This window comes from Sceloporus undulatus, chromosome 1 (assembly GCF_019175285.1).
Source record: "Sceloporus undulatus isolate JIND9_A2432 ecotype Alabama chromosome 1, SceUnd_v1.1, whole genome shotgun sequence".
Classification (NCBI taxonomy): Eukaryota; Metazoa; Chordata; class Lepidosauria; order Squamata; family Phrynosomatidae; genus Sceloporus; species Sceloporus undulatus.
This window is the reverse complement of record NC_056522.1, coordinates 375,931,051-375,954,992: the sequence shown is the minus strand read 5'-3', so window position 1 is coordinate 375,954,992 and position 23,942 is coordinate 375,931,051. Positions and strand designations below refer to the sequence as shown.

Below are 23,942 nucleotides of genomic sequence, written 5' to 3'. Positions count from 1 at the left end.
TTTACTTAATATCTGTGTGCTGCCTTTCATTTTTATCTGTATGGCTGGCATTAGTGGACCTAAAGCTATATACATTTATTTAATTAAAATATCCTTGGGTTGGGAAGAGAGAGGGAGATAAAGCTGGGCGTGGGCGTGTGGAACTGGATGAAAAGGAGAACAAGGCAAGGCACGGTGTTGCGCTCGCATGAATCTAGTTCATAGGAGTGTTCCTCTCTAGTACAGCAAGCATGATCAACATTTTCTGTCATCTGACTGCCCTGTTAAAATGTAAGTGCTTTGTTTAATTCCTCGTGGTTGCAGAGGTAATACTGTAAAGTATGACAACATTCAAAATCCACAAAACAGTGATACCTTTATTCAGACAACCGAAATGCACAAAATACATGTTGCAAACCTTGGTCCAAACCACACTGCAGAAATAATCCAGTTTGAGACCACTTTAAGTGCCCCGGCTTAATGCTAGGGAATTCTGGGAACTCAGTATGCAAAGGGATTTTGCAGCACCTTTGAGACTAACTGAAGCTGGTAGATCCCTTTGCATACCAGCTTTTTTCTTTCAGTTAGTCTCAAAGATCCCTTTGCATGCTGGCTTTCCAGACTAGCATGGCTGTTTTTGAAGACTTGCTCAGGAGTGCCTTCCCCTTTACTGAGCACATTGTCTTCTCCAGTGTGTCATATGGCCACATGATATGTCCAAGATAAACAGCCTACAATAATCTGGGTTAGGTCCAAAACAAACTGTAGAAATAATCCAGTTTGAGACCACTTTAACTTTCCTGGGTCAATGCTAGGAAATTCTGGGAACTGTAGTTTTGTGAGACATTTAGCCTTTTCTGTCAGAGAACTCTGGTGCCACAACAAACTACAATTCCCAGGATTCCTTAGCGCTGAGCCAGGGCAGTTAAAGCAGTCTCAGGAGTTTATCACACTGGGGCTAATTTTGACATTAAAGAGAGATTAAAGCGCATGTAAAGCATCTCGCTAATAAAGCGAAAATGGCGAGCAATTGTGCGAATGATTATCACATGCAATTACTCTCATAAAGTGATATTGGGAATGCATTGTCACTGAAATCCCGAAAGTAGAAAGATGTGTGTTAATGCTTCTTTGTAGCCACTTTAATGGCAGGTTTTGTGCGGTGTGTGAAATCGTTTTGCATAATTACGTGATTTTTCTGGGATATTCAAGGGATAAATCTCCTTTGTGTGATAAACTCCTCAGACTGGATTGTTTCTGCAGTGTGTTTTGGACCCTTCTGGCTGAATGAAGGTATCACTGGTTTGTGGATTTTGGATGCTATTGTATTTTGCTATATAGCCAACACATCTACCCCTGAATATGTTTCCAGGTAATCATCATCATCATCATCATATTAATATTATTTGTATCCTGCTTTTCTCCCATTATTGGGATCCAAGGTGGCTTACAGTCTAAAACTACAGTAGTTTTAGCATTTTGGATAAGTTTACAAGTATTTATTCTGCATTGTGGATTTTTTTCTTTTGGGGGGCTCCTGTAGCCTTCAAAATGAAACGTGTAGTAAATGTCGTCCCTTTCTCTCTTGCTCATTCATTGACTGGAAAGAGAAAAACGTATGTCTGAGAAAGCAGTTCATGTACCCTCGGGGAACAGGGCAGGGCAGGGAGACTGGGTGTCTCTCTGTGGCAATATTATGATGGGCAAATATAATAACGGGAAAGGATTAATTAGATGGAGAGAAGAACTGAGAGCTTTGTTCTTTTATCATCGCAATCAGCTTAATAAAGAAGTGGAAAGGGGGGCTCCAGGAAGAAGGAATGTGCCGTTTTTTATGTGAAATCCTTGCTCTGAAGGTCAGATGGAAAGCCTGCTTTAGACCGTTTCCCACCCCCCGCCCCCACCCCATTATTTTTGTATGGATAGCTCCTATCTCCTTATCTGAGAGAAAGGAGACATTTCTGATTTCCGGCATATACTTGTAGAATAATTTGCGTTTTCTTAGCGCCTCACTAAGCATGATATCAAGTATGTATTTTTTTAAAAAAGCATCCTTACCATTCATTCATTCATTTAGAGTTTTTATATCCTGCTCTTCTGCCAGAATAGCTTACAAATTCCTAATTAGACAGTTCCCTGACTTCAGGCTCACAAAATAAAATACATTGCCACTTTTATTTGAAGAAAAAGAAGCCAACCATATGAGAAGCCGTCTTTTTTTTTTAAGAAGCAATCTCTCCCAGTTTCAGGGTGCCAGTGTGCTGTAGCGGTTTGAGTATTAGTTTGTGACTCTGAAGACAATGGCTTGGATCCCAGCTGGGCCATGTAAGCCCACTGGTTGACCTTGGCTAAGTCACACTCTCTCAGTTTCAGAGGATGGCAATGCCAAACCCCTCTGAAGAAACTTGCCAAGAAAACCCCATGATAAGTTTGCCTTAGGGTCACTGGAAACAACTTGAAGGCACACAACAACAACAACTCCCCCTTTCCCTGGCCACTTAATAGAGCCTGAAAGTCAGAATAGAGGAGAAGCTTCCTGAGAAGACATCCTCAGGTCTTGCCTGCCCTGCACTCTGTGCCTGCTCTGAGCTTTGCCACTCACAAGAGCCTCCAAAGATTTTAGGTTCATATGGCTGGGCAGAAAAGTAGAATTATAAAATCTTAGATCTGGAAAAGACCCTAAGGGTCATCCAGTCCAACCCCTTCTGCTGTGCAGGAAAACACAATCAAAGCACTCCTGGGAGATGGCTATCCAGCTTCTGTTTAAAAACCTCCCAAGAAGGAGACTCCACCACAGGTTGCGAGAGTGTGTTCCACTGTCAAACAGGTCTGTCACTGTCAGGAAGTTCTTCTTAATGTTTAGATGGAATCTCTTTTCCTGTAGTTTGACTCCATTGTTCGGGGTCCTGTTCTCTAGAGCAGCAGAAAACAAGCTTGCTCCCTCCTCAACATGACATCCCTTCAAATATTTAAACAGGGCGATCATATCTACTCTTAACCCTCTTCTCCAGGCTAAATGTATCCAGCTCCCTAAGTCGCTCCTCATAGTACTCCTTCTGAACACTGTCAGATGCCAGACCTGGCTATGGTGACACATGCCTCAGCTACATCTGCTTTGGATTATTGTAATGTGCTCAGCATGCTCTAATGTCCCTTTGAAGAGTGTTTGGAAACTTCAGCCTGGACAAAGAGCTGCCACCAGATTACTAACTGGGGCAGGCCATGGGGAGCACACAATTCCCTTGTTGCAACAGCTCCAGTGGCTGCCTGTACTTTTCTGGGCAAAATTCATAGTGCTGGTTATGAACTATAAAGCCCTACAGGGCTCAGGTCCAGTTTATTTGAAGAACCTTATTCTCCTTTATGACCCTGCCTGTGTTTTGAGATCATCTGGGGAGACCCTTCTCTCTATCCCACCATCCCCACAGGAACACCTGTTGGGGACACAGGAGAGGATCTTCTCTGTGGCTGCTCCTCGGACCTGGAACTCCCTTCTTATGACCTTTTCATTCTGTCAGGGCCTTTGAGGATTGATTTCTTAGAGAAATGGGCCTTGTATAATGTACAGGATTTTCATTTCATTTTGGTTTTTTAAATAGTTTATGCTTTAATTGGTTTAAATTCTTTTATACAGTCAGCCCTCCACATCCACGGATTCTTTATCCACAGATTCAGTCATCCATGGCTTGAAAATATTCCCCAAAAGTATAAATTGCAAACAGCAAACCTTGATTTTGCCATTTTATATGATGGACACCATTTTACTATGCCATTGCATATAATGGAATTTGAGCATCCATTAATTTTGGTTTCTACAGGGGTTCCTGGAATGAAACCCCAGCAGATACCAAGGGCCCACTGTAGTTTAATTAAATAAGCTTGTTTTAAATGTTATAAACCACACTAAATGCCGAACTGGGAAGCAGGTGGAATAACAATAACAATAAAAGCTTTGGCTCAGTCCTGTATACTTGTGGCCGCTTAGATATTGTTGAATTGAAAACTTGTTAAGCATGGCCAGTATAAATGTATGATAGAAACAGTGAGTCCTCAGTTTCTGGTGGGCTGAAACAGACAGGGCCCAAACAGACAGGCCAAAATAAAGCTGCTTCAGGTCACTTTGGAGGTCAGCTGTTTAAATGATGCATGAGCTGTGCCAAAGCCATGCTCCAATCCTAAGGACTGGAGCACAGATTTAGTGCCACTTAGGGCCTCTTAAGAAGATGCATGTGTCATTTAAACAGCATACTTCCAAAGTGACCTGAATTAGCTTTATTTTGGCCTGTGTTCGGGCCCATAAGGGCCAAACAGACAGTCCAAAATAAAGCAGCTTCAGGTCACTTTTGAGGTATGCTGTGTAAATGACACACACATCTTAAGAAGCCAGAAGCCGTGCCAAAGCTGCACTCCAGTCCTTAGGCGTGGCTTCCGGCCTCTTAGGACGCATGCATCATTTAAACAGCATACCTCCAAAGTGACTTGAAGCAGTTTTATTTTGGCCTGTCTGTTCGGGCCCATAGTTAACAAGCCATTGGGAAGGGTGGGACTTATTTTTCAGTACACTTTCATTGATGTTTTTGTGTGCCTTCAAATTGCTTCTGACTTATGGAGACTCCAAGACGCCATCTTGGGATTTTCTTGGCAGCTTTCTTCAGGGAAGGTTTGTCATAGCCTTACCCTGAGGCTCAGAGTGTGACTTGCCCAAGGCCACCCAATGGGTTTACATAGCCAAGCTGGGATTTGAACAGTGGTCTCCAGAGTCATAGTCCAACACTGAAACCACTATACCACACACATTCACTTTTAATTGTGCCCAGAAATGCATTAGGAGTCAATAAAGATCTTAAAGCATCAGTAAAACATGTGGATTATGGCTGGTCTCAGTCAACAATCTAGGTGCCAAATGTTGAGCAAGTAGAAAATGCCAAAGACATTTCAAAGACTGTCCTATGAAGATGGTACATTTATGACAGAAAGCGCCGTAGAGTATGTTGACTGTTGGCACGATGAGTTAAAAGAGAAAGCAATCAGGCAAGGCAAGGCTTTGGCTACAATCGCAGCTAGTAGTCACTGATAGAATTGCTAAGCTCTCATGAATCTGCCTTATCCATTTTTTAAAGCCATCTGAATTATTTGCTATCACATCCATGAATAAATTATGCATTGTGTAAAATAGCACTTTGGACTTCAGCAGTGGCTTACCCACTTAAATGCACCCAAATGAACACACATCGTATTCATAGAAAACTAGAATGTGTGCCAGAGGTTGGAAAAGCAAGGTTGGAAATCTTCTTTGACATGCTAGCTTTCTGTGTGCAAGAATAGCTTTCTGTGTGCAGTTCAGGAAATGTCTTCTAACTTAACCCTGCTATATACAGTAAATTGGTGTCAGGCAAAATTGACAGAGATGGGAATGCATTTTGCACAAGAGCCCATAACAAACTCCAGTCAATATGGATACGTTTCCATTCTGTTCCCCTTCCCCCAGGGTTCCTTTCTAACCCTGTTCTATTATTTAGTGTTGATATAAAAACTAGTAGGTTAAATCCTTTGGTGTGCACTGCCGTGACTATAATGTAGATGGCAGCCAGTTCCATTTTTCATTTGGAACAGAAAAGCACAAGCCAACAATGTTGAAAAGCAACAGCTTTAATTTTGAACAAGTGCATGGAAGCCAGGATTATAATTTAAAATATCTATATATTCCTATTCACCAAGAAAATTCCAAAATAAATTAAATATCAAAATCCAGTAAAACCTAAATACAAAAAGTGTTTTCTTGCAGTAAAAAGCTTTGAGGATGGGAAAAGTACCACTTTGGAGATTATTACAAGGAATGAGAATGTGCTTGTTTGTGGACATTGCTTGCCTTTAGTTCCAGTAAATAGTCCCATTTGTGGGATGCTCAGTTTAGATCCAGTCTTGCCCTTCTACAGAATTCCTTCCATTCACAGTAGCTCCCATTCTGGGGAAATTCATCATTTCCCTAACAACCCTCAGCAATACCCTGTGTGATGCAACACAGGATCCTGGGGTGGAAATCTTAGCAGTTACTAGATTCCACTCTGCTGGGTATTAAAACCAGCAAATATTTGATTAAATAAGCAAAATTTTAACAGGCACCAAAACCACACCCAGAACATTGCTAGTTGTGTGGTAAAGAAAAGACCCTTCGTTCTGTCCCGCTACCCTCTCAGGTGTGTTTGGTGGGAACCCCAGGCCATGTGCGTAAAGCCAGGCACCCCATTTCCACTCTTACTGGCCACAGCAGGGGCCTTTGTGGAGATTGGCGTCGCCAGGCATTGCCATACCTGACTAGGTAGATGCTGGGGGTGGGAATGGGCTGGAACCATGGGCATGATACAGCAGGTTTGGCCCGTCATATCCTGCCTATGTTTTCAGTGCTCAAGCATTGGTACCAAAGGCAGTAATAACATGGGAAGAGTAGGGTTCCAATGCACCAGAAAGAAGAGCAGTTTAATGTGTTTAAGCAAATTCTGACGTGTTTCAGCAAATTCAAAACTAAAAGCCCAATTCAATTGCTTGGGGTAACCATCACACAGTATCTCTGGCTAGGGTTGGGTCTGAGTACTGGCATTTACAGTACTATCCTGCTTGCTCAACTGTGGATCACACACCTCCTGTTTGGATGGCAAAGTGAGGATTGAGCCCAGATCAGGCGGTTCTTCCATAAGTAAAAAACAAAACATTTTGAACCTTCCAGAAACCACTTGACAGCTTCTTCCAAAATGAATCCTGAGATTTTTCCTCCCATTTCACCAGCCTTTGCTTTCCTTATGATTTCTACTTTTGTAGCCAAAGTTACATATCTGTGCTTTTTAACATGTTGGGGGAAGCTAGTGAGGAGGCTTATTGGTCTTCCCGTTGTCTCTCTGTTCTGCGCTTCACACATGCTCAGTAAGGGTTTCTGGTGGCAGCTGCTGTTTACCTTGCCTCTTGTAGGCAGGTACACTCAGCTGTCGGCTAGAGTAGAATCCTATTGATTCACATCTCAAGATTTATACTGTGGTTTCCCAGCTCTGTTCCTCCAGGCTTTTGGGTTTCATCTCCCAGAAGCCTCAGCCACTTTGGCCAGTCGTCAAGGATTCTGGGAGCTGAAGTCCAAAACATTGGTACCAAATTGGGAACCACTAATTTATCACATTGTTTATTACAGACACCCTCCTGCAACTCAATACTGAAAGTCTGTGTTTCTCTAGTTCTCTTTCACCATTGTTCTAATGCTGCTAAAAAAACGAAAGATGAGGCTAAAAGAAGGGTTCCTGGGGGCATAAAAAGATTTTGTAAAAGGGGGCTTCTTTATCAGAGGCTTTGTTAACTGTGGCATGCCTGTACTGTACAGTGTCTCTCCATCTCTTTAGATCTGAGAAAGAGGTGACTTGATCCATATACTCCTCATGACAAGAGTATGGACTTCTTCATCAGAAATTTCCCCTGACTGTTTTTAGTGTTACTGTCCTTTAAACCAGTTTTATAATCCTCTAGTTTTACAATGTTGTGTCTGAAAATTGGTTTGACGGTGTCTCTATCCCAACTTTAGTGGAGCTGAGACAGTACACGCTGTTCAGTTTTAATGTCATGTTTTATGTTTATTTGCAAGACACCTTGTCTTAAAGCTGATTTATAAATAATGTAATAATTAAAAGGCTCAGCAAAAATGCCTCAAAGGTTCAAATACACTTGAGGTATGCGTTGAAAAAAATATTACATTTCCAATTGTCTGCCTTTTCATTCCCTGAATAAAAACTCAGTTCTGAATAAGGCACATAAAAGCACATTATCATGCATGAGTTAATTCTTGGGGAAGGCTTAATTTTGGTAATGCCATTTCTTTCTTTCTGCAATACCTAAAAAGCATATCCACCCATCATGATCTTTTAAAATTGCTTTCAGTAAAGGAACTGGATTTTATATAATCCTCTTCAATATGTAAAGCCTAGATAGTTCAAGCGCCTTGGGGACATCCTTAAAAATAAAATTCATTTTGAAAAGCAAGTGACAAGAGATTCTAAGTCTGTGACTTATGTATTTTTAATTAATTTCTGTCTTGAGAGTGACCTGAAAGTGTCACTACAGAATAGCATCTCTTAACATCATGCTTATGTGAACTAATATTGAACAAGCATAACATGAATCTTTGAGTATGTTATACTTCTTGACCTACTTTGTTTCTCTTCTGGGGGTTTTTTGCTCTTGAAAGGTTCAGTGGCATGAATGCAGCATTTGTTCAAAAGACAGGCAAAGCGAAAAAGGGGTTGCGGAAATATCCCTTCTCCCAGAATGGCATTAAACCCAATCTCCAGTTTGTTTGTCTTAACCTGATAACAGTGGCAGCCCTTGAAAACTAATTGGGTTAGAGTTCTGTCTTGTGTGATTCAGACCACCATCGCCCACGGATCCATTTGTCTGGAAGCACAAGACGGGAGAGCGGCTCCAGAGGCTTACCAATGCCTTTTAAGTGGCAATTATGGCTATTCCAGTCTGCTGCTTATAAAAGTGCTATCATGTATAGTTCCAAAGAAAAAAGGGATTTTTGTGACAGTGGTGTCTGTATAAACCAGGGGTGGAAAATTGTGGGAAGCTAGTGGTTTGAGTGTTGGATTCAAGGAGAGCAGAGTTCGAATCCCAGCTTGGCCATGTAAACCTACTGGGTGACCTTGGGCAAGTTACACTCCCTCAGACTCAGAGGATGGCAATGACATCCTGAATGAAATTCGCCAAGAAAACCCCATGATATAGGGTCACCTAAGGGTTGTCATAAGTTGGAAACAACTTGAAGACACACAACAGCAACAACAACAAAGGACCCACATAACACACCCCAGTTACACCCCCTGCAAAAAAATCCCACAGCTATTCCCCATGTTCCCCCAACTCCCATGACCCCAAATACAATAGTTTCCTATAGTTTCCTCGAAGTACAGGAAAAGAGATTCCACCTAAACATTAGGAAGAACCTGGTGGAAATCAATCATCAATCAAATTGGGACAACTTTTGACAACAGGCTCCCACCTTCTTGTTGTGTATGGTCACAAAAGTTATTCCTGTTTTGAAGGTATTAAATTATAGTTTTCTTCTAGGAAGATGTTCACTAATATTACAGCTCAGTGTTCAGAACTTCACCATATCTAACTTTTTCAAGGCTGCAGAAAGATTCCTGTTGAGTTAACATGAATTTCTGAGTTAGTATGTGTACAACTGAGCTTCAAGCCTCATTTCAGTTCAAGTAGTTCTTATTTATTTATTTATTTATTTCTCAAAGCGAACCCTAATTATTTGCTATCTAAGCTGGCACACTCTGAAGAAGCTGGTGTTAATTGTTGAGTAAATTATTTTAAGGTAATCTAAATTATATAGGGTTTAAATGGTGGCTGCTTTTCCCAGTGTATATGCATTGATCCCACTACATTCTCGTGGGTTAGGGATGAAGGGCTCCTGTGAATGTGGAAAAAACGCAAATAAAGAAACACTATTCTTTTTATAGTTTTTTGTGGGATTTTGGGGCTCTGTGGCCATGTTCTAGAAGAATTTATTCCTGACGTTTTGCCAGCATCTGTGGTTGACATCTTCAGAGAAGATTTGTCTGAAGATGCCAGCCACAGATGCTGGCGAAAATGTCAGGAAGAAACTCTTCTAGAACATGGCCATAGAGCCCGAAGAACCCATAAAAAACTATGGATGCCAGCCATGAAAGCCTTTGGCTTCACTATTCTTTTTGCCTGACAGAACACCTCTCTAGAAATCCCCATGTCCTCCAGTGCCACTCTGTGGTTAACATCTGCCAGAAGTTGATCATAGAATAATGCTAGAGGACCTGTCAACTTCTGGCAGAGTTGCGCTGGAGGACCTAGAGATTCCTGGAGAGGACATATTAATCAAAAACACAAATAAACAAATCCACAAAGGTCAAAGCCGCAGATGTGGAGGGCCAACTATATTTACTTAAGTGGGACTATATTGTTGTATATGATGGCAGAAGAACCCCAAATAAACTTGTCTTTAAATTTTTGAGGGAATAAAATGGAGCATATGCCAGGAATATTACATTGAAAGTATGAAGGGAAAAAATAGAATTAGGGAGTATCCTTACTAAGGCAGAAACAAGAAAATGAGGTACTCTACCAAAAACCAGACTGCACTGAGTGCACAATTCTGGCCAGTTGACAAACTAAACACAGATGATGATAAGATCTTGCTTAGAAAGGAAACAAGGTGAATGTTAAGGTTGAAGACTGCAAGTCCCACAAGGGCTTAGTGAACAATTATGGGAGACCAAGAAGGACCAAACAGACAATCTCTCCATCCCCTCTTTTTTCCAAGGGCTGAGTAATTAGATTTTTAATTTTAAAAAATATTTTAATAAACTCCCTTGATTCTTTATGTGCCATTAGTCAGTGCCAAATAATTTCTGGTTACTACGCCCTGTAACATTGGTAATACAGTGGCCTTGGTATTCACTGCTGTTTGGTTCCAGGATCCCCCAATGGATAAACGTGGATGCTCAGTTCCCATTAAATACAATGGTATAGTAAAATGGTGTCTCTTATGTAGAATGGCAAAATCAATGTTTGCTTTTTGAAATATATTTTTCAAAAAAAATACATTTCTGTGGATGTAATCTGTAGATGAAGAATCCGTGAATATGGAGGGCTGACTGTATATAGTATTTTCTCTGTTTCCACCAAGTCATCAAGTTTTAGGCTTAGGAGATGCATCTTTCGGAGATTCCTTATTTTGGAATAAGATAAATATACTTTTTTCAGCATCTTGAAACATGATCTCTGTCTTGGATTCTCTGATTTGGATATATATTCATTGTGGAAGTGGTCAGAACAGTCTAGCTGTGATGCTTAAGAGTTGGCCTAGGGTTTGTATTTATGGGAAGCAGGGCTGTATGTCATGCATAAGCTGTAATGTAAGCTGACTGCTCTCTTTTCTCTTTTCAAAGATCTGTCCAAGAAGTACCTGATGGATCCTTTCAGGGACAGGAACTGGGACAGAAGGATTTGGCAACAGTAGTATTGGAGTTTTTGTGAAGTCTGTCACAACAACGACCACAACAAAAATGGCAGAAAAGAAAGAAAAGAATTCTAAAAATACTGATGTTAGACCTAAAACCAGCCGGAGCAGAAGTGCAGACAGAAAAGATGGATATGTGTGGAGTGGAAAGAAACTTTCCTGGTCAAAAAGGAGCGATAGCAGTTCTGATGCCGAAACGGCAAGCACCTCAGGAAAATCCTCGTGTAGTTTAAGGAACCAGGAAAGGAAACACAGTTGTTCCTCAACTGAGCTGGACTTGGAACGTTCATGTGGCCACAGATTCCTAGGCCGCTCCCTTAAACAGAAACTGCAGGATGCTATGGGACAATGTTTTCCTATAAAGAATTGTAGCAGTCGCCATTCTTCAGTGCTTCCATCAAAGAGAAAAATACATATCAGTGAGCTTATGCTGGACAAGTGTCCTTTTCCACCACGATCTGAGCTAGCCTTTCGTTGGCATTTAATTAAACGTCATACTGCCCCTGTCAAACAGAAATCTGAAAGTTGGCTGAGTCTGGAATCCTTGCCAGGGGAAAGGAAGGATGGAGAACTGAGGGATGTTGACAGTACAGATGGAGGAGGGTCGGCGATTTTGCAGGCATGTAACATCAGTGACAGTGCGTCTTGTACATCTGATCCTCGGGGTGAATCCACCATGTGTAGGCAGCTAAAGAACAGCAGAGAGGAAAGCGACATGGACTCTGATGATGAAATGATGATGCTTTGCACCAGCTCTAGGAAAAGAAATAAGCCACGATGGGAAACCGATGATGAGCTGCTACAACTGGAAACACCACCAAAGTATCACACCCAGATTGATTATGTTCATTGTCTTGTTCCTGACCTCCTTCAGATCAATAACAACCCATGCTACTGGGGGGTGATGGATAAATACGCTGCAGAAGCACTTCTCGATGGAAAGCCAGAAGGGACATTTTTGTTACGAGACTCTGCTCAGGAAGATTACTTGTTCTCTGTTAGTTTTAGGCGGTACAGTCGTTCCCTACATGCCAGGATTGAGCAGTGGAATCACAACTTCAGCTTTGATGCTCATGACCCATGCGTCTTCCATTCTCCTGACATTACTGGTCTGTTGGAGCATTACAAAGATCCAAGCTCTTGTATGTTCTTTGAGCCACTTCTCTCTACTCCTTTAAACAGGACTTTCCCCTTTTCTCTCCAACATATATGCAGGACAGTTATTTGTAACTGTACAACATACGATGGTATAGATGCCCTTCCCATTCCTCCATCTGTGAAGTTATATTTGAAAGAATATCATTATAAGTCAAAAGTTAGAGTCCTCAGGATTGATGTACCAGAACAACAAGTCTAAAAGACATTTAATTATGACTTTTTGGTTGTTAAAAGGTTAGGGAGAGGAGTTAGGTTGGTCTCCCTCCCCTATTATGGTACTATTTATAGTCTGAACTCTGCCTGAGTTTTACGGTCCAGATGATTTTTATTCTCCAGCCCCAGTGGGCAGGGTTTTTTTGTGAAGATACACAATCTGTAGTTTTACTGGTTGTATTAGGGTTTTATTGAAGCTCAAGTAGTTTTTTGTTTTTGTTAAATTTTCACTTAAGCCTAAGCTTTTAGATTGGAAGATGAGTCAAAATTGAATTTGACTTGCCTTTTATAAACTGTGATTTATATGCGGTACAGGCATGTTTAAAACACTGTATGCGATGTTTTCTTCTCCAGAGTGACTAATTTGTATTTTATACCTTTATTTAAAAATCAGTACTTTGTCCTCTCCACAAAAAGTAAAATTAATATTTCTGTTTATAACGCTGGTGCTGCTACTGTGGAGGTGTTTTAATATCTCTTTTGTGTGACTGAAGTTTTCTGTCTTTTGAGATCCCAGATTACAACAATCTGGTAACAGGCACAACTTTTTTTTAACCGTTTTTACAAATCATGGGCATATGTGTTGTTTACTAAGATCATTCCTTATTTTAAAGGATATGAGTGTGAGTTAATGCTTACTTTACAAGGAGCAAAGCCTTCAAGCACTAGTCACAAAGGGGCCTTAGGCTGGATACAGACTGAGCAAATTTATTATCACGTGTGCATATGATTAAAATAATCTTTAAACCCTTTATATTGATCCCATTCTCTAACTTTTCTGTTACCTCCCCTCCTACCAAAGCAAAGCCACTCCTCTCCTTAACACATTGCTCAGTTACTGTCCTGTGCATTATAACTCTCATTATGTTATGTTCCACGCACACTATAAGTTCATCTTTTGTCTACAGTATATCATTGCAGATGTTCTCATTCCCCAGAAAGTGTGGACAGTAACCGGGATGAGAAATGTACTAAGTCCCAGTCCTGCATACCCACAACGTATTTTTACAGAGAATATTTTCTTTGATCGTAGTATTCCCAATGAGAATTTATACATGAGGGTGAAGATGCAAGAGAACCCCAATACAGTTTCTATTTGACTTCAAGAAAGAGATTTCTCAAAAATGAGAGGACTGGCAAAGAGAAAGTTGAAAGGAAGAGTCAAAAGTTTCAGATCTTTCCATGGTATTGGGGCCTATTCAAAATTATATTAATAGGAGGTTGAAGAGCGTAAATGGAAGTACAGTGGCCCCTCCACATTCTCTGGGGTTAGGGATGCAAGACCCCAGTGAAAGTGGAAAACCTGTAAATAAATAAATCACTATTTTTTTTGACCTGAGAGAATATCTCTAGAAATCTCGATGTCCTCCAACACAACTCTATGGTCAACATCCGCTGGACGTTGACCATAGAATTGTGCTGGAGGCCCTACAAATGCCTAGAGATATGTTCTCTCTAGGAATTTCCAGGACCTCCAGCACAACCTCTGGCAAAATTTGGCCATAGAGTCATGCGGAAGATTCCTGGAGAGAACATACTAATCGACGTGCAAAGGAAATTATTACAGGTAAGAAAGTCTTAATTCAAAAAATGATGAACATATCTACACAGGCTATTTACATCGGTTTCCCCCCACACATTGCCCTGTCCACATGAAGCAGAGTGTAGACTGTCTTCATTTGGGAAGGCCAGCTCTGCACTGAATCCAGGCCATCCCTACCTTAATTCGGTTTTTAAAAACTCAGTTTTCTCTGGATCTTTCAGAAAAATCCAGAGCCCATTGCTGCCACCATGGTGGCTCACTCCCTCTGAAGACACAACAAGACACCTAGCCACATGCTGGCACCTTATTACCAACCTCAGAGGAAGCAATGTGTCGCGGCAGTGGCAGGTGGGATGCATGTGTGGGCAACTGCCTGGTGTCACTCTGGAATGCTGTGGTAATGGGGAATTTGGGTCAGCTTTGTGGCCAGAATACAGGAGTAGCTCCAAGTATTCTGACCAGTGTAGACTCTTCCACATGAGGCAAACTTAACACAAATTTGCACATAGGAAATGCAATCAGAAAATCAGGACAGCAAAAAAGGATTTTGGCGAACGTAGCACAAAGAGAAGCAAGACCAAAATAAAGAGATAAACTCATGGAGAATGAGATCATCATATCTCTTGTTTAACAGTTGCTGGGGATCTTGTAGCACCCGAGTAACTGAACGAAAGAAGTTGGCAGCATGAGCTTTCGTAGATTTAAGTCTCCTTCCTCATTCATCCAAATGCATCTGAGGAAGTAGACTTAAGTCTGAAAGCTCATTCTGCCATTTTCTTTCAGTTAGTCTCAAAGTTTCTACAAGATCTTTCGCTATACTGGTTTTACAGACGAACACAGCTATATCTTTGAATTCTGTCAGTTGCTGGAAAAGTGAGAAAGAGGGTACAGTTGGATTTATGTCCTGTTGGGAGTGTTTCCCATGGGCAACTCTGTGAACATGATGTTGGAGTAAGTAGGCATTTGGTCTGATTTAGCTTCAGAGCTCTTCTTATGTTCGTACAGAGACAGCTGTATTTTTCACATGAAGGTTATAAGAAAAGACACTCTCCTCTTGTGGGATGGCAGAAAGGGAGGTATAGAATTGAACTACATAAATTGAACTACATATGCACTTTGTCCTTGCAAGGACAGCACTGTGCTCCCTCAGGACGAAAAGTAGATTATTAAGTTTTTTTTTATCTGTTACTATTTTAAAATTGCTTTACAATTTCTGAGGTCTCACTGAATAGGTTGGTAGAACATAGGTCCTTTTTATCAGTCACTGTTCTTTGTGCACAGAAATTTATGAACAGATGAGCTATCAATCCTCAGTGCATTTTTGTTGTTATTTCTTCCCCATCAGTCAGTTCATTTCAGTCACTGTTTTATTCATATATATTTTAATTCATAAACCTGCCTATTTATAAACAAGTAATAAGAAGTGTTTTTTCCCAATCTTACTCAGCTAGTAGTATATATAACACTTACATTTCTCCCTTCCATGTTTTTTTTAAATGACTGAATCTCATCTTTTTAAAATCTCTCTTCACCTTGAGAAGTTATGAAGGCAATATATAAGTCTTTCTGTAACGTCTTTTTGATTTGATTTTGTCAAGACGCTGCAGTTATTCTTTCTCTCCAAATTGTTTTCTGTCTGCACCTGCTTCTTCTTTACTGTTGTGTTGAAAATGGAAACTGAAAACTGCCCCCATATTCACTTGCAATGAGAAAGAAGAAACCTTGTATTAGACAAAGGCACTGTTGTCATCTTTCTAGTCAAAAGCACTATAATATTTGCTCTGAATACCAAATGGCTTTGCATAAAAGGCCGTGCCACTGTCCTTAGAAACCTCATACCTAGAGCTCAGCTTTCATCCTCTGCGTATAAGAGTTTTTGTATTTGTTAATTGCCCTTGAGTCGGTGTTGACCCATAGCAACTCTGTGAGTAAGACATCTCCAAGATCCTTGTCCTCTACTGCTCTGCTCAGCTCCTGCAAATTCATATCCATGACCTCTTCAACAGAGTCCATCCATCTGGCATGTGGCTCTCCTCTCTTTCTACTTCCCTCCACCTTTTTTAGCACTATGGTTTTCTCCAGTGAATTGTGCCTTCTCATGATACGACAGCCTCAGCTTTGCCAACTTAGGCCCTGTCCAGACGGGCACGATAGGGCGCCCTTGTCACATGCAAGGGACGGCGCTTCTAGACACCCCTCGCACGTGACGAGGGCGTCAAAATGGCAGCGCCCTGTACAGATGGACGCTGACATCATTACGCAACGAACACCTAGCATCCGCACATTGCGGTGCCATTGTGACACCGGCATCATAATGGCGCCGCAAGAAGAACCTGCTTTTTGTGGGTTCTTTTTGGTCCGTGGGGAAGTCTTGCAGTCTGGAGGCTGCGGCTTTCTCATGGGCCAAAGCTGGGTGCCGGGAAACCGTCCTTTTTGGATGGTCTGTCCTGCACCTTAGCTTCCAGGGAGACTTCTGGCCTGACCTGTTCAAGGACCTATTTGTTTGCCTTTTTGGCCATCCACAGGAACCTTAGCACTCTTCTCTAGCACCACATCTCAAGCAAACTGATTTTCTTTCTTTCTGCTTTCTTTTCTGTCCAGTTCTCACATCCATACATGGTGATAGGGAATACAATGGCTTGTACAATTCTAACTTTAGTTCTCAGTTGTATATCTTTACATTTTAGGATCTTTTCTAGTTCTTTCATAGCTGCCCTCCCCATTCTTAGTGTTCTTATGATCCCTTGACTGCAGTCCCCTCTCTGTTCAATGTTTGATCCCAGATATGAGAAGGTGGAGGGTGGTAGAAAGAAAGGAAGACCACCCACCAGATGGCCAGAGTCAAGTAGGGAAGTCAAGGGCATGAATCTTCAGGACTTAGGGAGTGCAGTGGAGGATAGGGGGATCGGAGATGTCTCATCCACAGGGTCACCATGAGTCGGCCAACTTGAAGGCAGCTAACAACAACAACTGTGTAATACTCCTTGCACTTTTCAAAGACTCACATGTATTGTTTTGGCAGATTCACAAGGTTCATCCTATTCGGTATATTAGTGTGATATTTGTGGGAAGATGTTTGATGAAAGATGTCTATGTTGCCATGGAGTTCCATTATCTTTACACACAGACCAAGCAATAGATTTTGAATCACAATAATTTTAAAATACAAGCTCCTAGAATTTCTTCAGTTTTCCTCTCAGTCATATCTCTTTCATTCAAACGCTTCACCACATCCATCACCATGTTATTTCCCCATTGCTGTGCTAACCAGCTCTTCCCCCCCCCCCCCCCCACCTGTTGCTTTATAGGCATGGCCATTTCAAGTCATGCTACAATGATACAATAAAAACTGAACAAGGATAAAGCCAGGTCAACTTTCCCAGTCAGTACATCCTTCATAAGGGTGCCATAATTTCTCCATAATCCTAACATTTGATGGTTTTCCATCTCTTGAAGGGTTTCCCCCATATCTTAAATAAGGAATGTTATCACAAAGTTTAGCCCCATTCACCCTTCCCAAATAGATATTAAATTAATAAAATTGGTGTGGGTGACCCGAGCATGACCCTGCTGCAGACGCCCCAAATCCATGGCAGGTTTGGGATTTCTGCAGGTAGGATCTAGCAAAGAAGAGGTTGTAGGGAGCCCAGCTTATGCAGGAAATCAGTGGAATCTCCAGCATAATCCATTTGTGCCTGGAAAGGGGGAAAGGATCATGGCTAGGGAATGGGATTGGGAGCACAGTCAGACAAAGGACTAGAGAGCTAAACCCTTTTGTCTGAGGTATTTGCATCCATTAACCATTGCATTCACTCCAGTTTTGGACCATTCTTTCTCTTTCTGGGAAACATTCTAAAGCGATTTAATCCTTTCAAGCCTTGGTTTCTGTCTCCAAGACACAATTTGGGCAGACACTCTGTCCATTTACTAAGCTAAGCCCTTCAACACACCAGCTAACTCCCAGTTCCACAGCGGCTATTGAGCTTTGCCCACCCCAGACATTCATTGATTGGACTCAAGATCCACATCAGGCGAGTATTACCATTAGCAAAGCCTTACCAATATCCACCTCTCCCACCTTGGATTTCGTGTTGCTTTACGACTTAATAAACTACAAATCCCATTTGACAACCCACCTCTGGAGTTCTTTGTGATTCGGACTTGGTATAGCTGGGCTGATCCCAAGACCGCTGTTGCTCTGGTCAAATTATATCTGTCCTTTTTGCTAATAGTCTAATTCCCCTAAAACTAGATTAGGTTGTGTGTGTCTTCCCCGGACCCCAGCAATCTTGGGTAACAAGATCATCTCAGACATTTAATTCAACCCTTGAGCTGAATTTTATGAAATTTTAGTAATTTCATCCCGAAAAAATATCTAGCAAATTGTGTCTTTAAAAAGATAGGAAATCAAACACCAGAATGCAATGATTCTGCAACAAATATTATCTGGATTGGGTCTGTACTAAGAACGGCATTTCCAAATAAAATGGCTATCTTTACTTTCAGTAGCAGAAGAAAAACAGGATTGTTTGGTTCAAGGGGGAAGGTCAGGGGATAGTCTTACAACTTGCTACAATATTTATGTTTTTTTAATGTGACGTTCTTTACTGGAAAATCTGTTTCCACAACAGCAACCGACACCGACAGTTTCTCAGTCATGCTTTCTCATCTCCGTGGACAAGGTCAGCAGTTGTGTTGGTAAAAATAGTGGTTGCCCACTCCTTTTCTGCCCTCTTCCCAGCTCTGTACAGTCATAACAAACAACAAGTAAAGCTAGGGTGAGCAAATTACACTTCTCAATGCCTTCAGACTCCATGCATTGCTCTTTTTCTAGCCAAAAAGAAAAAGGGAGCCCAGAAGAATGGCAATTCATCTTTAAATATATTGCAGTCCTTCTCCTGCATCAGTTAATCCTTTGGGGGGAAAACAAACATTTTCAGTGCCAGAAGTGAACTTCCAGACACTTCTGGATTTTGTTATTTTTGGCACACCATGCAGCCTTTCCTCCCAACCATCAAGGCCTCAGGGACAGAAAATTATTTTCTGGAGTTGTTGTGGCTGCCAACTTAGTCTGGAAACCACCAAGCCCTCTGAGGAGCGACATAGGGAGCTGGGGATGTTTAGCCTGGAGAAGAGAAGGTGAAGAGGTGATATGGTAGCCCTTTTTAAGTATTTGAAGGGATGTCACATTGAGGAGGGAGCAAGCTTGTTTTCTGCTGCTCTAGAGAATAGGACCTGGAGCAATAGATTCAAACTACAGGAAGAGAAATTCCATGCTCAGCCAGAGACCCCCCCAGTGCCAGCTAGAAATGGGTGGAAATAAATGCCTGTACAGAAAAATGAGTTTTCCTCCAGTGTTGTTCACTCTTTGAATTGTTTCCCCATCTGGAGAAGCACAGCCATTCCCTGAATTTTCAGCTAGTGCCATGAGTCCTGGCAACACTCCCAGTCCCTTTGGGTTAGGATCCCCTTTGTCATATTATGAACCCCTAACTAGCACTTGGCCAGATCTCTAATGCATTATAATACTGTAGATAAATAATAGATATTATCCTCTCTAATTCCACTGCAAAGATGAATGCCCTAGAATCATGCAGGGAAAACAATCTGATTGAACTATATATATGTATATGTATGTATGTATTAAAAATCCATAATGGAAGAATAGTTGCAGAAGAACTGGGGGAAATGTGATTACTTGCTAGGGTTTGGGGGGGAAATATTTTTTTACATTACTTTAAGATGAGGATTCCAGGGATTGTAATCCAAAAAAGTAATTTTCCAAACATATTTGAAATTTACTAAAAGTAATTTTCCTAATATATTTGTAATTTACTTCTGTTAATCCCTGTGATTTAATTGGATTATCTTTCATACTTTAGAAAGGAAAGCTCAGGTCTTCATTTTGCTTCTTGGGGTGCATCTACACTTAGAAATAATGGAGTTTGTCACCATTTTAACTGGCATGGCTCCATCCTACAGAATCTCGGGATTTGTAGTTTTGTGAGGCACCAGCTATCTGGCAGAGAAGGCTAAAAGCCTTGAAAAACTTCAAATCCCAGGATTCCATAGGTGCTACAGCACTTAAATTGGTGTCAAACTGCATTGGTTCTATGATGTAGATGCACCCTTGAAGAATAGCCCATTCCATTGCTAGAGCAAAACCAGACTATTCTAGTTCTGGAGGAGGAAAATCAAGGCACTTTGCGCAGACAAGGAATGCCAGAGATGCTCATTCACACGAGAGGATTTTCCAAAAACAAGTCATACTTCATCCCAATTACTGTTAAGAGACGGTTTCCGTTTGAGCAAGTTTATGTGCCAACAAGAGCCACGTGCAAAACAAGTGAGAGAAACCCATACGGGATTACATAAATTTGCTCTCTTGCTGCAATTAAGAGAAATGGCAGAGACAAAAATAAGCACATTTTTAAAGCAAGGAGCAGCATAACTATACAAATATCACAAAGAATTTGAGAGGAGCAAAACACTGGGAACCACAGTTGGCCCTCTCTATATACAGATTTCTTATCCATAAAAACAACCACCCACAGTTTGAAAATATTTGAAAATATATATACCAAAAAGCAAACCTTGACTTTCCTATTTTATGTAAAATGATACCATTTTACCAGGCCGTTGTATTTAATGGGACTTGGGCACCCATGGATTTTGCTATCCACAAGGGAACCTGAAAGCAAAGCCCAGGAGATACTAAGGACCAACTGTATTTACTTCTTGTAATTTAGGCATTGTTAGACTCTTGGAAGGCAAATAATTTTGTTGTTGTTATTTGTTGCCGAGATTACTTCAGCTTATGCCAACTTTATGAATGAGAGACCTCCACATTCCCCAGTTGTCAACTGCCCTGCTCAGGCCTTGCAAACAGAGAGCAACCATGGCTACCTTGACCAAGTCAGTCCACCTCTAATGCAGTCTCTCTCTCTTTTCCTATGACCTTCTACCTTAGAATTTAAGTAGAGAATTCAGCAGGCAAAATAAGGCTGCTGATTTTCAGCCTGGCAAGTTATGAACAGCTGAACCATTCCGTTGGTCAGTGATGCAAAATGAGCAGAATATCAATGGGCTTACTGCCACCACACATAATTGCCATCATCTAGTAAGATCATTTTATTTTAATTACTATGCAGAGCTGGAAAACAGGTCACTAATGCCTAATGATCATTAGAGCTAATCATTGTTCCAGGCAGCAGTAACAGTTTTCAGAACAGGAACGGCAAATGAAAGAACCAACTGGCCATGATATTTCCACCAAAGTACCTTTAATATTTAAGGCCCCATTCATACTGGGGTAAAAGACATGGAGGGAACTGGGATGATCCGGATGCCCCTCCCCCGAATCGCTCCGTTAGCAAGTGCCCACTACAAATTGAAATCGAGTGCATTTTGACAGAAATCGAATGCATTCTGTAGATTGGCCGCTGCCAATCAAGCTATCGTCATGGTGACGTTTGCAGGGCATCGGGGGAAGTGTCCTCCCTTTTTAAAGAGCCAGGCACAGGGGTTTCAGCAGCTGAAGCAGGGAGAGAGATGCCTCTCTCTCTCTCTTTTTTAATAAACCTGTGGGCTTTTGGGTCAGATCTTCCCCTGTCCCAGGCAAAGGATGGGATTGCCATGCATTTTTTTAATGCTTTTAAAAGCAACATTAGCTTTCCCTTTGCTTCCCTTGCTGTATCTGCTCAAGAAGACAAATCATTCGCATATTTGCTCAAAAAAAATTGGTAAAAATGTAACATTGATTGTTTGCAACATTTGTAGCTTCTCCCTCTGCAGAAAGCAAGTGCAAGCCTGGCTCCATCTGCCTCTGGAATAGAAACCATGCGCATGTGCGCTCAAAAAAAATGGTTAAAAAATGAAACATACATTCTGGAATAGAAATTGTTTGCATTTGAAAAGGGGGGGGGGGTTGCCCGACATGAGCTCCATTCATGACCTGATTTTTTCCTCTTGCAAGGGAAGGAATGCCCAGCGACAGAGGGCTTTGGGCAGGGGATGCAGGGAAAAGAGGCTCCTAAAGAATGCCTTCCCTTGCTCCCTTCTGCCCAGGGCTCTTTCCTCCTCCCCCTCCCCTCCGATGAGGGGAGGAAATGCCTTGCCCTTTGCCCACCCTCTGACCTAAAATCTCTCCCTCAATTTGCCTCGATCGTGATCAAGGCCAAGTTCTCATTCCCAGGAACCGGGGTTTTTAAAAAGAAACGGTATTTGCGCCGATTTCAAAAGACCCGCGCTAGGGGCCATTTAACACGGAACGGGTGTGCAAGCCCCGGATTCGCTTGTGTGAGATTCGGGGTGAGTAGGAACTTCACGTGATTGAATCGGTTTCAGAACCGATTTTTTTTGTAATGTGAATGAGACTACAGGGAAGATTTATATTGCCATATCTTTCATTTCCTTTAACTTACTAATTTCTACCCAGTCTGTAATGCACACAAGAAATTTTATAAGGCTAACTGGAAATTACATTGAGCTACAACTCTTCCAAAATAGTTTGACTCAGTTCTGGGTAGCTACCTGAGATCCTACGGCCAAGATTCGAGAACAGCTACTTAAGTAAGTATATTTAATTTAGGGCTTGCCTATGTGGCTTATTTACTTCAATTTCCTAACAGGCTTACTGCATCCTGTTTACACAATGCAGTCCCAAACACTTCACAACATCCATACCCAATTTGGCATTTCCTCTCCTTAACCTGAATTTTAAAACCTCATCTTTTACTCCAAGTTTTCGGCTCTCTCTGCAATCTACTTTCCCACAAGTCCCCTTCAAGCTGCCAGGTACTGTCACTGTAGGCATAAGTCACTCTCTGGTCAGAATGAGGTGCCCAGTGTTGCTAACATGGCTGGGCACCTAGTTGTGACCTCAGTGGCAGTACTGAGTGACGTAAAGTGGTGGGAAGGCAGCCGCTGCTGTATAGAGAGCACAGATAGGCAAACAAAACGATGAAGGTCTGAAAACCATGCCCTATGAGGAGAGACTTCGGAGCTGGGTATGTCTAGCCTGGAGAAGAGAAGGTTAAGGGGTGATATGATAGCCCTGTAAGTATTTGAAGGGGTGTCATATTGAGGATGGAGCAAGCTTGTTTTCTGCTACTGCAGAGAATAAGACACGGAACAATAGATGCGAGTTAGAGGAAAAGAGATGCCACCTCAACACTAGGAAGAACTTCCTGACAGTAAGAGCTGTTTGAAAGCGGAACAGCCTTCCTTGAAGTGTGGTGGAGTCTCCTTCTTTGGAGGTCTTTAAACAGAGGTGTGATGGCCATCTGTCTGAAGTGTCTGGATTGTGTGTTCCAGCATATCAAGGGATCAGACTGGATGGCCTTTGTTCTCTCTTCCAACACTATGGAGATTATCAGGCAGGGAAAAATTATGGAAGAAAAAGGCATACTCACGGCAAAGTCGCACTACTGCACTGAAGATTTTCAGATGACATTGCACTTATCCAGGACTTAACCCATGAAGATCCAGGAATGCTCTGGCAACAAACCATTCCCAGGATTTCCCCATGAATGGTTTGTTGCTGGAGCATTCCTGGATCTTAATGGGTTAAGTCCTGGATAAGCACAATGTGTCTAAAAGTCTTCAGCATGATCATGTTACTGTGTCAGGAGTGTGCCTTTTACTCCCAGTCCCCCCCCCATCTGATAATCACCTTTGATTCTATTATTCTAGTGAGGGGAATTCAGGGCTTGAGGCAGATTTTTCTCCCAGCACTAAAGTTGAACCAGGATGGATCAGACCAAAAGAGGTCACTTGCCAAACAGAGGAGGCAGACAGCTGGAGGAATGTCACAAAGAGAAGTAAGCCAAGAAGGAATTGTTCTGGGAGCTTGCAGCTAGAGAATCAATTCGAAGCTCTTTCCCTTATCAAGGAGGATGAAGAAGAGCAGCATGGACAGACTTCAGGGACGGAGCAGGGGAGCCTGAGAGTCCCACCCAAGGGAACAGTCGCTGCTAAGCCTCGGAGGAGGCGTGTGGTCGTAGTGGG

At 41.8% G+C, this 23,942-nt stretch overlaps 2 protein-coding genes across 2 annotated transcripts in view; one reads left to right on the top strand and one right to left on the bottom strand.

The window, feature by feature from the left end:
• Positions 1-23,942, bottom strand: part of WDHD1 (WD repeat and HMG-box DNA binding protein 1) — a 192,105-nt gene that overhangs the window by 52,165 nt on the left and 115,998 nt on the right.
• SOCS4 (suppressor of cytokine signaling 4) lies at positions 10,954-13,135 on the top strand. Its single transcript, XM_042450988.1, has one exon. The coding sequence runs from the start codon at positions 11,067-11,069 to the stop codon at positions 12,375-12,377; it is 1,311 nt and encodes a 436-aa protein (XP_042306922.1). The 5' UTR covers positions 10,954-11,066; the 3' UTR covers positions 12,378-13,135.